Genomic DNA, 15,595 nt, shown 5'->3' on the forward strand with positions numbered 1-15,595 from the left:
CTGGGACAGTGGGAGGTGTCCCTGCCCATGGCAGGGGTGGCACTGGATGGGCTTTAAGATCCCTCCCAACCCAAACCGTTCTGGGACTTGATGTTAAAGGAGTTAGTGGCACCTTATTTATCATCTCATTTTGTTTACTCCTTTGTGTCCCTTTATTCTCTTGTTGCAGTTTCAGTCCCAATGCTGTGTCAAGCTCAGAGGGAATCTTTTCCAACTCTTGTGTGTATGTGTTTTGCAAGAATTTGACGTATTTCTTATAACACAAGCAGCAAGACCAAACTGTAAAGGAAAATTTGTTGAGAAGGGGGATTTGCAGGTTTTGAATCTGCATTTTTGCAGTAGGAGGATATGGTCCAAGGCAAAAGGTGCAATATTGCCAGAACTTCCCTGAAATTACTGCTTTGAGTAGAAATGCCTTTTGGGAGTCAGGGAGGGAGAGGGACCTGGAAACCACATCAAAGCTTGAGGTTAGAATATGTTGGAGAATGGGTGCCAAAAAAAGGTATGTCAGCACCAAAAATAACCCTAATCTACAGGAGAAGTTAAGCACTGAATGGGTGGGGGGATGGCAGAACATCTGGGGGAGAGAAGGTATTTTAGAAAAGAATTGGAGATGTTCGGCGTGGGCTGGAACCGAGATGACTCGAGCGGGTGAAGTGGTTTGAAATAGTTACTTGCCTGAGGACTTGGTGGATTTTTTTCAGGGTTTTTTTTTTTTTATTGCTGCATAAAGTTTCCCTGTTAGAAGCCAGCTGTGGGTTGGGGGTTACAGTCCTTTGGAAGCGGCTGAAATTGGGACAGTTTTGAGGAGTTGTGGCCCTCAGGGGGTTCTTAACAGAGCTCATTCTGTGGCCAAACAGGGCCAGGGGCTGCCTGGGAGCACTTGGATCCCTTCTTTGGGCACTCTCATCCATCCCCTGGGCCCTCACATCCCTCCTGTTCCCCTCTGTGATCAGGACTGATCTTTTTGCTTGTAGCAACATGAACCGTGAAGACCGGAATGTGCTGCGTATGAAAGAAAGGGAAAGGCGAAATCAAGAAATTCAGCAGGGTGACGAAGCCTTCCCACCCAACTCTCCTCTCTTTGCTGAACCATACAAAGTGGTGAGTTCCTGCACCTCGGAAAAATGCAGGTTTTATAGCAGAAATCATGTGCAAATTCATATTTCATATTTATTTTTATCCACGTTCTTTTTAAATTCAAGGCTCTTATGGCAACCAAGGGTTTAAGCAGGGCTTGAAAATAAAGCTGGACAGTCACAGCTCCACTGGGATATTTAGAGTGCTTGGGAAGAGGAGGAAGCTTTATAGGGAGTGAGAAAAAGGAAAATAAAACCATCAAATTATTTTCCTTCCTTCACCTTCTGTACAGTGACTCAAAACAATTCAACTGTCCGTTGTGTGATGCCAGATTGCCATTTTGAGGGTGCTTTAGCCTGTTGCTAAACTTTCTAACCTTTCATCAATGCAATCCAGACCTGGATAAGTTCAGGAAGACAATGTTTAAATAGGAAGTTAATTTTAAATGCTAAAAAAAATTTAAATTTAATTTTTAATGTCTGGTATGACAGAATTATCCATGCTAACTAGTACTCCAGTGGTTTGTGTCTGATATTTTAGTTTATTTTGAAGGAGTTGATTCTGTTAGTGATCTTGCACAGCTTTCAGCCTGTGCTGGGTTTCCTTCCAGGTTGCTTTGCTGAACAGAACTGGAAAAAATAACCTAATTCTGGAATAACTAATAAAATATTATTTAAGATTTTAATTACGTAGCTCAAAACTCACTTTGAGAGCAAACCCTTCCCTTGTTGCAATTTCAGCTGGTTTGCAAGAAGTAAATCATGACTGAAAACTCTTCCTTCAGGAGGAAAGTTGAGAAATACCTGGTGGTTTTTTTATTCCTGTCCTCCCATCACTTTCTTGTACTTGATAACGAAATTCCACGTGTGAAGTTAACCAGAGCTGGTTGGGATGCATGAGGGAATGATCCAGGATCCCAGATCTGGAGAACAAAATGGTTATAGAAGAAAGAACCCTTTTAACTGTGTGCAACAAACATTGTGCCAATATAAATACCAATTAAAAATGACTTACGGGGGTGAGGTTAAGTTGATTTTATTTTACTGCTAATTAAAACCTTTTAGGACTGATGCATTCTGTATTAGAGAAATTACAGTCTGTAAGGTGACAGGAGCCATCTGCAGCTTTGGAACTTGCATCCAGCCCAGCAGTGCATTATTTGATTGTTGCTGGTTCAGCTCTTCCTGCTGCTGAATTTTTATTACGTTTCAGGGAGTTAAATAGGTATTATTACATTTTTTTAATATGTTTTAGGGAGTCAAATTGCTGCTTTAAGAACTAAAATTCAGAATTGGAAATGCTGGCAAAGAAAGAGGTGGATTCTAGCTGCAACTCAGGTTAACTGCGGTAGTTACCAGATCATTTAACTGCAAGCGAAGTTGTGATGGGTTCTGAATCCTGATTTTTGTGGCTTGTTGTCCCAGACCAGCAAAGAAGACAAGCTGTCCAGCCGCATCCAGAGCATGCTCGGTAACTATGATGAGATGACGGATCTCATCGGGGACCGGCCGCTCCAGAAGATCGTCGCCATTCCCAAGCCCTCCGTTCCCGCCGCGCCCGATGACAAACCCGCGCCCGGCTTCTTCGGCGAGCAGCGGCACGGCGCGGGCTCGCACCAGAGCAGCAAATGGACCCCGGTGGGGCCGGCCCCCAGCACTTCGGCCCAGTCCCAGAAGCGCTCGGCGGGGCTGGGGGGGCACGGGCAGCGCTCCGGGGGCGGCGCGGGCGGCGCCGGGGCCCGGCACGAGCGCGACTCCTACGGCGGCGGCCGCAAGAAGGGCCAGCACGGCTCGGAGCACTCCAAGGGCCGCTCCGCCAGCCCCGGGAAGCCGCCGGCCGTGTCCTCGCTGGGCTCCGGCCACTCCAGAGCCCACGGCAGCGACCACCACGGCAAGGACCACCAGCGCTCCAAGTCGCCCCGGGATCCCGACCCCAGCTGGGACTCTCCCTCCCGCGTGCCCTCGTTCGCCAGCGGGCAGCACTCGAACCAGTCCTTCCCACCCTCACTAATGTCCAAGTCCAGTTCAATGTTACAGAAACCCACTGCCTACGTCAGGCCGATGGATGGGCAGGAATCCATGGAACCAAAGTTATCCTCGGAACACTACAGCAGCCAGACCCACAGCAGCGGCGTCAACGAGCTGAAGCCCAGCAGCAAAGCGCACCTGACCAAGCTGAAAATTCCTTCTCAGCCACTGGATGTAAGTTGCCGGCTGTGTCCTGCCTTCTTCAATGTAAATCCCCCTGGGCTGGGATTTTCCAGCATCTCCGAAATCCCAATTTGCCTAACCCAAATGGAGTTTTTAGTAAACGCTGTGTTTTTGTTACTCAAAGCACCTTCACCTAAGCTGTATTTTCAGTTGGGAGCATGCAAAAGTAATTATTTTTGTCTTCTGCTTCTTCCATGCAAATACTGGGGTTTTTATTAAATAAAGGCTGAGGCATTCAGAAAGGCTTACTTAACCCTAAGAGGCCAATTTTCATGGAGTATTTCTGTAGTCAGGAGTTAGGGAAATAGTAGGATATCCACAAATATTTTGACATTGTTGTTCCTGGGAGCCGAGTTGACTTAGACTTGTTGATACAATCTGCCTGTATTGGATTTTCTTTTGAAGTGAGTAGCAATTACTAGATGTGATTATTATACCTTCGCACCAAATTGAACAGGATGCACAACTTTTTATCAGTTGTGCTGGATATAAAATCCTGTTGGGTTAACAGCTTTGAGGAGTTTGGTAATTCCCAAATCATTAAGACACAGACTCTGACTCCAGCTCACAAGGAGAGTGCCTTTCCTAGTAATAAAATCTCATTTCATCTCCTGTCTAACTGCTTGAATCATGGTAGCCAGACAAAAGCCCTTGTTCCTGGGATGTCAACAGATAGCAAAGTAAAATCCAGGACACAGGTAAGGAAACCTGAAATTACTTTATTTGTGAAGACTTGCCACATCAGTGCTGATGCCCTGAATCCTGTAGTAGCTTTGCTTCTTTCTGCTTGTGGCAGCCAGGGATGCAGAAGATTCATAGTTTGGTAATTATTGCTGTTCCTGGGATCACTCTGGGATGAGTGTTTTACTTGGGAATGCAGTTTGTCATTCCTGTGCATTCACAGTCCTGCACTTGAATTCAGATATTATCCTGGGGCTGCTTCCAGGAAATGATTGAAAGCTGGGATTCTCTTTGCCCTCTCTACAAGTTTTTAATATCACTGACTGCCTGTGATCACTTTAACTGTCAAGTGAAAAGTAAGAGATTATTATCACAGTTTTATAGATGTCATGTATTTGCTTTTCATAACTGAATGTGACTCATGCCGTAAAAACATGGATCTATCTGATATTAAAATTGATGAAAAGAGTTAGCAAGGGCTGTTTGTGTCTATGTAGAGTCAGTATGAGTCACAATAGGGATTAAAGTTTGTTTTTAACTGTTTGTAGTCCCTGGAAGATTTGGGAGATGTTAATTTTGAGTTTTGATTTGCAGGCATCAGCCTCTGGTGAGGTGAGCTGCGTGGATGAAATCCTCAAAGTAAGTTCTCAGTGCTCTTGTTCATCATTTCTTTGTTGAAAATGCAACCATTCCCAAGGAGGGGGAAGGACTCTGCTGTTCTCAGAGCCTGTCCAAGTGCAGATGGTTGCAGGAGGGCTCTCCAGTGCTTCTCCAGCACTGGGACACTGGGCCAAACTGAGAGCAGAGCTGGGTGTTGCAGTGTGCACATCATCTCCTGGAGATCCTCACTGCATTCCTCCTCCCTGGGAACCAGATCCACCCATTTCTTCCACCAAAATACAGTTTTTAATTTTGATATTGTAGATTACAGTTAATGCTTTGCTGCCCCACAGCAGAACTTTCCCTCTCCCCTACCTGGGTGGTTTTCCCCAGTCCTTTTACCCCTCCTGTGATCCCCGGTCCTATGTCTGCTCTCACAAAAGGATCATCAGGTCCCTCTGGAGCATTTCCATGGCTTATTATTTCCTCTGACCTTCAGTGCTTCATGGGCGTTGGAGATGCTCTCAGAGAATACCAGGCACTTTCATTCCAGCTGCAGGAATTTGATTTCCCCCTTTTCCTCAAACTCTACAGGCTTCTCTTTCCTAGGATTCTTCTTCCCACACACTCTGAAGGGATCAGACTCTGACTTGCACTGCAGTTTATCTTCAGGCCAACCAAGTTGATTGATTTATGCCTTGCTGCTTGTTATTATGTCATAACTCTCTCTTCTTGTGGGTAGCAATTTAACATTCAGGTTTACATGCAAAATCTTTATTGCACATTTGGGAAATTAAGATTTGAATATAAAGCTGAGTGAAGGGTGAGCAGTGAACTGAAAATGGAGAGAATCCAGACTGCAAGATGAAATCTGCTTTATTTTGTTAATAACTTTCCTTTTTGTTTTAGGAGATGACCCACTCCTGGCCTCCTCCACTGACTGCCATCCACACCCCCTGCAAAACTGAACCCTCCAAATTCCCCTTTCCAACCAAGGTCAGTGCTGAATCAAACTGCTGTTGAAAAAGTAACGCCTCTTAAAGATCAGGATTTTGGAACTCTCACATTCAGTTCTGTATAATCTGGGTTTGTTTCAGTGCTTTGTCCCTCTTTATTTTTCTTCACACCACCTGTCAGTAGTGGCCTTATGAAAAATGTCCTTGGTTTTCCTCTGCTTTGCACAGACAGTCTGCAGGGTTATCTGTCATACAACTTGCCTTTTAAATTTTTGTGTGATAAATTCAAGCCTTCAAACTTTTGAAGCTTAAAAATGCCTTTGAGCCCTTTCCCTAACAGGGAAATGCTTTGCACCATTTTGTGTAGAACCACGTGAGTTTCCCCCCATGTAGCAAAACAGAGGCTGAATGGTAAATGCTGAGAAGTTTAAAAGGGCTTTTCTGCATAAACTGAATTTTCCTCTTAGTTTTGAAGTCCATTAATAGTGGTATGAAATCTTTTTACATTTCCAATTACAAAAAAAATTAAGACAGTTTAAGAATCATGTGTTTTGCTGAAGAAATCACTCATTCCAAAAGATCCCCTTCCCAACTTCCTGTGTTCTTAAGGACTGCTGAAGGGTTTAAGCAATTAATTCCAGAGAGAAATCCACCTCTGCTGCTGCTGACAGCACAGGGCACGTGTCCAGGGGAGCTGCTGGAGCTGACACCTCTGAGGAAGGAATTCTCCTGCTGCCTCCCCTGAGGCTGGGCCTGGCAGCTCCAGGGTTCCAGGGCACTGGGAATTGTTTGCCTTGAAGAGCAGCTCTGCAGGATCCTGGAAACCCAGGATAGGCAGGGGAGGCAGCTGTGGGTAAAACCCAGTGTGGGGAGCTGACTCACCCAGGAATTCGTGGTCTGGTTCCTGGGTCTGCTGATTACCAGTAAAAGATTTAACTCAACAACGTGATTTTTCTCCAGACTCAACATCTGATGAATTGGGGTGTTCCACCCCTGACTTGGCAGAGCTTCAGAGTGAAGAAATTGCACTGTTTGTCCTTTAAAAGTTACCTTTGTAGTAACTCAGACCAAGCTCTCTCTGACCAGCTGCTGTTCTAGACACCACTTGCAGCTCTTCATTTCCTGTTTGATCCAAATTGCTCCCCAAAACAGGACATTTGACAGAATAATTTTAAGAAGACTTTCTCACTGAAGTCTCTACTGTCTTCTCTCTAATCCCATTATTTTAAGTGAATGCTTCGACATCACCTTCCCTCAGCCAAAGGTTCCAGTCCCTGTTGGAAGGGCACATCCACAAATCTCCCCCAGACTGTTCTGAGTTCAGGTTCTCATGCTGGCTGGATATCCCAGAGCCAGAGACAGCCCTGTTGTCACCACCTCTGTGTCACCTGTCCCTGTCTCACTGCATTTTGCTTCTCTCCAGTATCAAAAAACAGAGAATTTACCATTCAGTTCTGGGCTTTACTTTGGAAGGCATGCCTAGAAATAAATCCTGTTGTCTGTTTTGCTAGCATTAGATCAATATTAATCTTGCAAATATTACTTTTAGTCAGGGTTTATTTGTGTGTTACATAAAACTGTCAGCCTGGAAATAATTCGTACCTTTTCTTATAAGGAAAGAAATTCCACACCTTTCCTCATCAACAAAGGTCCTTATTCCACTGCTTTGAGTACTCATTCCTGAACCTTTAGGGAGATATTTTCCCTTTGCATTTTGGGCACACGTGGCTGTGGGGCTGCTTGGTTTTAGTTTCCCTGGCACTTGACTGAGTTTGGGAAGAGGAAGGTGTGCAGAAATCCGTGTGGCTGCGACACAGAGGCCACGTAACACTGCTCAGCTCTGGTGATGTTTGAACATAAAAGGTGGCTTGTGGAGCTTTTTGAACCTCTCAACCTGGATTGTGTCTCTTCACCCAGTTTGCAAAAAATTCCATTTATGGCTGCTTTGAGTCTTTTGACTTTTTGCCAGCTTTTTTATTTTGTGGCTGCACATCTTAGCCATGGAACTCTGTCAAATTCTCTCTCTGCATCCAAAGCCTATAATTTCCTCTGCCTTCTCCCCTCTGTCATTCTTGGCAGCAGCAGCAGCTTTGCAGAATTCCAGGGAGTTAGTGAGCCATAGGCTTGTGCAGTCTGGGCCCAGAGCAGAATCCACCAAACAAAACACAACAGTGGTTTACTTTAATCAGCCAGTTCTGGTGGAGGAAAGCTCCTTCTCTTTAATACTGTGCTCCATTTATCACCAGTCATCTGCCGAAGTGTTTCACAGCACTCCCCTTGTGGGCAGAGCTTGGTGTGTTTTTCCTGCTCACATAAAATGAAGCTGCCCTTGGTGGACCACTTGATTTTATTTGTCAGACTCCTGGGATGGGATCACTTCCCCTGTGTGTAGGGAGGGAGTAACTCGAAGGAACCCACACTCCTGACTGGGGCCTCTCTGATGACTATAAATATATCTAATAGTTCCCAGGAAGTCTTTGGATCAGAAGAGAAAGCTCCATGGAAATAGGTCAGGGAAAGTTTTATGGATGCTATGGAAAAATGCAGATTCCTGTGCCTTGATAAAAAATGTTATCCTGTGACCTAACACTCTGATTTTATCCGTGGGCTCACAGTCAGGCACTCCAGAAGCACTGGCAATGTTTATGAATGCTTTGAGCAGCGCAGCTGCTGTGGGGAGGGAAGGGTTGGGTTCCAACAGGGGAGGCCTGGCTGTGCCTGCACCTCTGCAGAGGTGGTTCTGTGCTGCACAGCTGAGGCCAGCAGGATCCCCTCAGCCGTCCCTTCCCTGCTGGAGCACACAAACTTCCTGCTGGGAAGTAAAGATGGGATCTGACCTGAGGTTTCAGGTGTTAACTGGGACTGGGCCCCGTTCCCCACAGCCAGGGCTGTGGGATGGGAGTCCGGCCCCGCCGCCTCCCGTCCAGCTGGAGAATTCCTCTCTCCTGGTCTTTTGTCAGAGGTTTTGTTTCCTGCTCCAGTGTCTTCCCTGTGTAACGTCAGTCCATTAGACTTTGCTTTAAAGGGTTTCCTTCCTTTCAGTTGTTTGCAATTTCTTTCTGAAGCAGACCTTTAGAAGCTGCTGCTCTAAATAACCTGGGAGTTGAAAGTAGGGCTTTTTGTTTTAATCTCTGAGTTTCTTAAAGGAATACATATCCCGTAGATGGCAAGGGAGTTGGAAAAAGTTGCGCATCGAGCCATAACACCTCATTAAAGTGCACTTAGCTGAGAGCCAGTGCTCTGCCTCTGAAATGGGAAGTTGACTCAAGCAAGGAATTAGGCAGGTGTGTTCTGCAGAATTCCCAATCCATGTGCTGCTGGAAGGGGTGCCAGTTCCCCATCCCATGCTCCCCCAGTGCTGTGGCTCTGAAAATGTGGAGTTTGTGGCCTTTGTTTCTTTTTTCACTCAGTTTGTTGGTTTGGCTGAGCTGCCAGTGGCAAAAAGCAACCAGGGATTCACACCTGCCTCCTCCTACCTGTGTAAATGATAAAAAATGGATTTATTTTGAAGGAAGTGTGGCTGTTGCTTTCTGCTGAAGTCACAAGACTTCTCTCCATCTTTGCTTTGCTCTTTAATTTTTTTAGATTATTTTTATTGTCCCTTCCTTTCAGTTAGTAAAGATCAGAGGTACTTGAAATACCTCCCAAGGAAATCTCCTTATGAAGTTCCCCATCCACAAAATTCTTGTTCAATGCATTGTTCCATTTTTGAAATACAAAGCTGAGGGAAATTGAAAGCATCTCAAGGGTGCTTTGCTGTGTAAAGCTTTCGTGTGTTTAAAAACTTCCTTCTGTAAATTGCCTCTGTAACCACTGCCTGGCACTGGCTTGGTGTGAGGGAAAACCAGGTCACAGGTGTACCAGGAAAAATGGAATTCATTGTTGAATTGTAGTTCTGGTTTGCCATTGCCAGAGCATGTAAGTAAAATGCGTGTAAAGAACTAGAAATTAAAAATACTGGACTCGATTTGTTTTTCTGGGGCCGTCATTGTCCTCATTTTAAAATGAGGTCAGGAAGGTCCTATTTTAAACAGGCACTCAAGCCTGGAAGGGGGTTTGCAGTGGCTCAGTAGCCTCTGTGTGTTTGTTAAAACAATGGTTTAGGATTTCAAAAAAGTTCATAATCTGCTGTGTCTTGGGAGTCAGAATTGGGGTTTCTGGAATGGGAATACTGAGGGTGATACAAGTGCTAAAATTTGCAAGGCTTTGTCTTTCCTGGCTGGTTTTATAGTAGACTGGGAAGGAATTGTTCCCTGGGAGGGTGGGCAGGCCCTGGCACAGGGTGCCCAGAGCAGCTGTGGCTGCCCCTGGATCCCTGGCAGTGCCCAAGGCCAGGCTGGACATTGGGGCTGGGAGCAGCCTGGGACAGTGGGAGGTGTCCCTGCCCTTGGCAGGGGTGGCACTGGATGGGCTTTAAGGTCCCTTCCAGCCCAACCCATCCTGTGAATCTATAATGTCATCTTTTACTGGCTTTTGTCTGATCTCCTGGAGATTTGGCTGTTCCAGGCTGGAATGCTGTGCTGCCTGCCCAGGCTGGGATTACCAGGGACCCACATGGAGCCTTTGGGGCAGAGTGTGCAGAGCTGGTCACAGTTTAAACCTTACCTTGCCCCCAAAGCTCCTTTGTGGCTGAGAGTATTTTTTGTTGAAAGGTTTTCCCTGTTCCCATTGCTGTGTGTGCCTGGAGAAGGAAAATGACGAGAAAAGAGTTGGAAAGAAAACACTTCAAACAGCAGCAGAGTTTGTGTGTGTATAATGAGCATAAACAAACATCCTGAACAGTTCCTCTCCATCCTAAACACAGAGGAGGAGGGGATTTAGGGAAGTCACACAGGGATTTGAGACTTTCAGCCCTGATGTGCCCTTGGGAACAGCAGGAAGTGGCTGAGGAAGAGGAGTGTGACAGTTTCCTCACCTGGGCTGCCCCTGGGCCCAGAGAAGAATCCCTTTTTTTTGCTTGTTGTTATTTTTTCCCCTTTTCCAGAGATTAAGTGTCATCCATTAGGTAGAAGGAATACCTTCCTTACAGCCTGCTTTTTAGTACCTTAAAATTTCCATTGAAAAAAACCCACTTGTGATCTTTTATTCCCCCAGGAGTCCCAGCAGTCCAGTTTTGGCACTGGAGAACAGAGTGAGTACATGAAACTTCCTGGAATGTGTTGAATGCTTTTGTTGCCATTCGGTGTTCTCAGCATCTCCTCAGATGTCAGGGGTTTTAGGAAATGAGGTTTTCCAGACTGGTCACAGGATGGAGTCTGACTTCAAATTTTCTCTGCTTTCTCAAGTTTTAAGCTATTAAACAGTTGCTTGATTTTTTTTTTGCATTTCTTGGTCAGATCTTGGGAGTTATCACTGAGTTGGAAGGGTGGTATGTTCTAGAAAAAAAAAAAGTGTTTTTAATTGATCTAATTCTTCACAAAATGCCTCTATGTTTAACTGAATTGAAAATAACTGAGTATTAAGCCAAAACACTTTAAAAAACCCAACTCTCTGCTCAGGGACATATTAGAAACCAAAATAGTGCTTTTGCTTTTATTTCAATAGAAAAAGCACATGGCAGTTTCACTGCTCATTTTCACTTTGCTATTTTAAAATCAAGAGAGAGAACTGGTCAAGAACTTCTATCATGTGCTATTATCCTTGAATTTCTTGCACTTTTGGACTTTAGACAAAAGCATCTTTTATTTCTTATAACTGTGTCATTATTTTGAATGTTACTGAAATGAACACAAAACTCGGGTAAATACCAGGTAAAATTGAATTAAATTTGTGCTGTTACCTTCCCAAAGTCCCTCCACTCCCTCTTGAAGTGATTAAACAGCTTAAATAGTAAAAGAAGAATGGTTTATTCTTAGATATTCACAAGCAGCTTAATCTGAACACCTGATACAGTGGGGAATTAAGGAAACAAATTGAAGCTTAATTCCATAATGCTAAACCATAGGCTCACGTTATAGGAGCAGCTGGACTTTGGGTGTGGAAAAGAAGAGCCAAGGTTAATTAAACACAGAGCCAGTTTCCTGTGTCTGTTTGGATTTTCTGGAGAGCTTTTAACAGCCTCAGTTCTTGCTTTTGTTGAGCTGCACTCAGTTATTTACCAGAATTAAAGAAAAGAGAAGGGAAAAAAGCCCAAACTGAAAAGCAGACTTAATCAGGATGTATTCCTGCTGTCAGAATTGGTGTGTGAGCTGGATTTTGGGATGTGGAGGTTCTCATCCATCAGCAGCTGTGTGGGGATGCTGGAGCAGTCAGAGCTCAGCAGATGGATCTGTATCCCATATCCTGCATGTAAAAGGCAATAGTTTCATCTTGGTAGGAGCAGAACAGTTTTTCACAGCATTAATAACAAATTATTGTTGTATTGGTTTAGACAGCAATGATTTAAATGATTTCTCTATTTTCTTGATTAAATTATTTGCTGTATTTGGTGTTTTGCCTCTGTATTCCCTCACTCCCTCAGCCTGGGGGAGGTTGTACCTGGTGTTACCTGGGTGCTGCTCCCTCCTGTCCCCTCCCATGGCCTTGCTTTATCCATCCCTGCATCCTTGTGGCAGCTTTGGGGTGATTTCTCCTGCTGTGCCTGAGTTTTCAGCTGTGCTTTCTTTTCTTCTCCTAGAACGATACAATCCCTCATCCAAAACATCCAATGGTCATCAATCCAAATCGTAAGTGGCTGCTGAGATAACATTGCACAAACAATAGTGGGATTTTAAGAGATTTAGGAAATAGTGTTTGCTAGAGTGTGGCAGTTCTTGCACAGACACTCCAGCATCCTTCTCCTTGGCTGGCAGGAAAAGGGGATCATATCCCAGCACGTTTTTTGGGACAATAAACCCAATACTGCTCACTGGAGTGAGTAAAAAATGCCCCAAGCTGCCTTTCTGCTCCTGTGTTTTCCTGTTAGCTGCCAGGAGAGGAGCAGGAGTTTGGACCTTGGAATTGGCCTGGGAACCAGAAAGGGATCAGCAGGACAGGATGGGATGGGACCTAACAGGCCTTGCAGAGCTGTCAGCTGGAGGTTGCACAAACTCAGGATGAGGAAAGGTTTTATATTGGAGGAGACAGAAAACCGGGTCTGGGATCTTGTGAGGTTTGTTCTGCTCAGTCTTTCACTCCCTGACAAACATTTTGCACACAGACTCAGCAGCACAGAAAAACCCAAAGGCAGCTGGAATGTTCTGCATGGCTGCAGTCCATCTTCCAGACTTAAAAATCAATGATACGCAGTTAAAAGATTGTTTCCAAATAAGTATGCCCATAAAAATAAATATTTACCAGCTGATTGTACATTAATGAGGGTTGTAGACTCTGAAAACTGACTCTGGGTTAGTGATATTCCTCAGGTAACTTTTGTTGGGATGCGCTCACAGGATTCAGCCTGGGGCTTCTGCCACAGAATTGGCAAGATGGAAAAGCACCTTACCTAGGGGAAAGAAATAAAACAGAAGAAACCCCCTTTCATTCATAGAAACTTACAGTCAGTGTCCCAAACCCAGGCAGTTTAGGAAGGTGCTGAGAGGGAACTGTGCTGTTCCCAGAGCTGGGAATGGGAGAACCCCTGAGAACAAGAGGCAGCACTGGACACCTGCTGAGCTGGGATGCAGGAGAAGGAAGTTTAAGTGATGTTTACTGTGACAATACAACTTCAAATATTTTATTTTTTAAAAAGTGATTATCATCTGGTAAAGAAAACCCTTAAAAGGAGATAAATGCATCCTTTGTAAAATGATAGCAGTGACCAATAGTTCAGGAATGAGCTCCTAGATGTTGATGTTCCTGTTCAGATCATCGGTAGAGCAGCTCACTGTGAAACTCAGGAGAGTCACACTTCTAATCCTTTCTCATTTTCTCTCTGCAGATGTGAATCGAACCAGACAGAGTAAGATGTTTTATTCTTATAATCAAATGTTTCCCAATAATCACAAAGGCCCTGTACCCTGCTGTGTGTTTTCACTGTGCTCGTGTATTCTCAGTCTTGTGAAACTGTGTGTGTGACTACCAGCAGTAATTATGGCTTTGAATAATAATAATTAATAATGGCTTAGGACAGTTGCACTGCTGCCACGAGACAGGAAGCAGCCACTGGGGTTGGCTTTCTTTATTCCATTTCAAACACAATTCTTGGCCATTGTGTGTGAGAAGTTGAACATTTACCAGTTACCTCCTCCCACACCAGTAAATTGTGTCAAATTTCCTTTCTAAATTTAACAGAATGGACTCAGGAGCCAAAGTACCTGAATCCTCATTCTTCTCTGAAGAATGACTCAACTCGCCATTCTTAACCATGAAACCTGTGAGTGGTGTCTGGTGGCTCTCACCCACGCAGCCTCTGCAGGATAAACAGTGCCATGTTGAAATCCAGCAGAATGCTTTGGAAATAATTAAAGTACTTGGAAAAACTTGTCTCACTTTCTCCCTTTTCCCTTAGTATGTTGAAAGATGACTTAAAACTTAGCAGTAGTGAAGACAGCGATGGAGAGCAGGTATGTTCCTTGAATCACTTCCCAAAAAACACTGCACCCATCCGTGGGCCAGCCCCAGGCAGGGATCAGTGGCCCAGCAGCAAACTGGGCAGCTTGGCAGATCTGTGATTAAGAAATTGAAATCTAATGGAATGTTTTTAGACAAACCTCAGGTATTCCTAAATGTAATCATGGGGGAAAATTAAAGATAAACCCCTCTGTGTTCTACCATCCCACTACAGAGCTCATGGTGTGAACATCAGTGTGCGTTGGTGCCCTGGGACTGTTTGGGGTGACAGAGGACTGTATCTGTCCCTGAGAGTACAGCTGCACCTCTATTTTTATCCAAAACTCTCTTTTTTACTCTTTTCAGGATTAACTTTGTGCAGCTTCTTCCAGACTGGCACTTCACATGCTAAATAAAAATAGAATGTTTGTGCTGCCCAGTAACCCTCACTGCTCTGGGGTTTCTTTTACTCCTGTTCCAAGTTCTGGTACTTGGTTTTCTTCAGGTGGAAACATGGAGATAATACATTTACTTGGTTAATTCCAGGTACCCTGGGCACCTCAGGAGAATCATTGTGAAATGCTGATTCAAAAATTCAGAATATTAATTAGTGGTAGAAATGGGAACTCTCAAAACTGTAGTCAAAATACAGAGATTTGTGCTGAAAACTTGGAGAAAATAACTCTGCTTTTCTTTCTGTGTAAGGAAAATGCAGATAAATTCAAACTACTGCAAATAACAAATTTTTAAAAATCAAGGGTTCTAAATCAATGTTTTGCAACTTAATGGTATATACAAGCCTAAAATAGCTTCTAGAAGCTTCACACTCTTGTTTTTAATTGCAGGACTGCGATAAGACAGTGCCAAGGAGCACACCTGGAAGGTAGGAATTCCTGGGGGATTGCAGCATAGGCAGCACAGTGGGGATACTCAGCCCAGTCAGCACTCCTGGCTTGGTCTCACTGCCAAAATTCATCTTTGTCCTTTGGCTTGTACTAAAGAAAAAGGTGATGAGAATTTAATCAGTGATTAAATAATATAATACTAAATATATCCTGCAAATGAGACTGACCACTTTGGGAAGGGGCAGCACCCAGAGGCTGTTTGTTTCCAGGCTGAACCGCGTTCACTTACGCTGAATTTTCTCGTGAATGGTGATTAAAATGTTACATTTTGTTTCTTCTAATGAAAGGATTTTAAGGATGTACTTGTGCCTCACGTAATGCTTGGTTCCCCTCCTTTTTGTTGCAGTAATTCTGAGCCTTCCCAGCACAACAGTGAAGGAGCAGATAACTCCAGGGATGACTCGAGCAGCCACAGCGGCTCCGAGAGCAGCTCCGGCTCCGACTCGGAGAGCGAGAGCAGCTCCAGTGACAGCGAGGCCAACGAGCCATCCCAGAGTGCATCCCCCGAGGTAGGGCTGCCAGGGCCTGCCCTTCAGCAGCTTGGCTCTCATCCTGACATTGACAGCACAAAAGTTCAATAAATTCTCACATTGGTGAAAGAAAATAGACCAACCAGCATGGGCTCGCTCGCTGTCAGGCTGGGCTGTTCTGCTGCAGTCCCTGTGGTGGATGTGACAATTCTCTAGATAAGCCC

General features: G+C 44.6%; 1 protein-coding gene across 2 annotated transcripts in view; it reads left to right on the top strand.

Moving 5' to 3' along the window:
• Positions 1–15,595, top strand: part of AFF4 (ALF transcription elongation factor 4) — a 49,159-nt gene that overhangs the window by 15,884 nt on the left and 17,680 nt on the right. For both annotated transcript variants that reach the window (XM_069028597.1, XM_069028598.1), the window contains exons 2-11: positions 978–1,104; positions 2,505–3,281; positions 4,566–4,610; positions 5,481–5,567; positions 10,622–10,658; positions 12,144–12,192; positions 13,386–13,406; positions 13,956–14,010; positions 14,842–14,879; positions 15,248–15,410. In XM_069028597.1, the coding sequence (XP_068884698.1) occupies positions 982–1,104; positions 2,505–3,281; positions 4,566–4,610; positions 5,481–5,567; positions 10,622–10,658; positions 12,144–12,192; positions 13,386–13,406; positions 13,956–14,010; positions 14,842–14,879; positions 15,248–15,410 (1,395 nt within the window). In that variant the 5' untranslated portion in view covers positions 978–981. The remainder of the gene's footprint in view (positions 1–977; positions 1,105–2,504; positions 3,282–4,565; positions 4,611–5,480; positions 5,568–10,621; positions 10,659–12,143; positions 12,193–13,385; positions 13,407–13,955; positions 14,011–14,841; positions 14,880–15,247; positions 15,411–15,595) is intronic.

This window comes from Aphelocoma coerulescens, chromosome 13 (assembly GCF_041296385.1).
Source record: "Aphelocoma coerulescens isolate FSJ_1873_10779 chromosome 13, UR_Acoe_1.0, whole genome shotgun sequence".
NCBI lineage: Eukaryota > Metazoa > Chordata > Aves > Passeriformes > Corvidae > Aphelocoma > Aphelocoma coerulescens.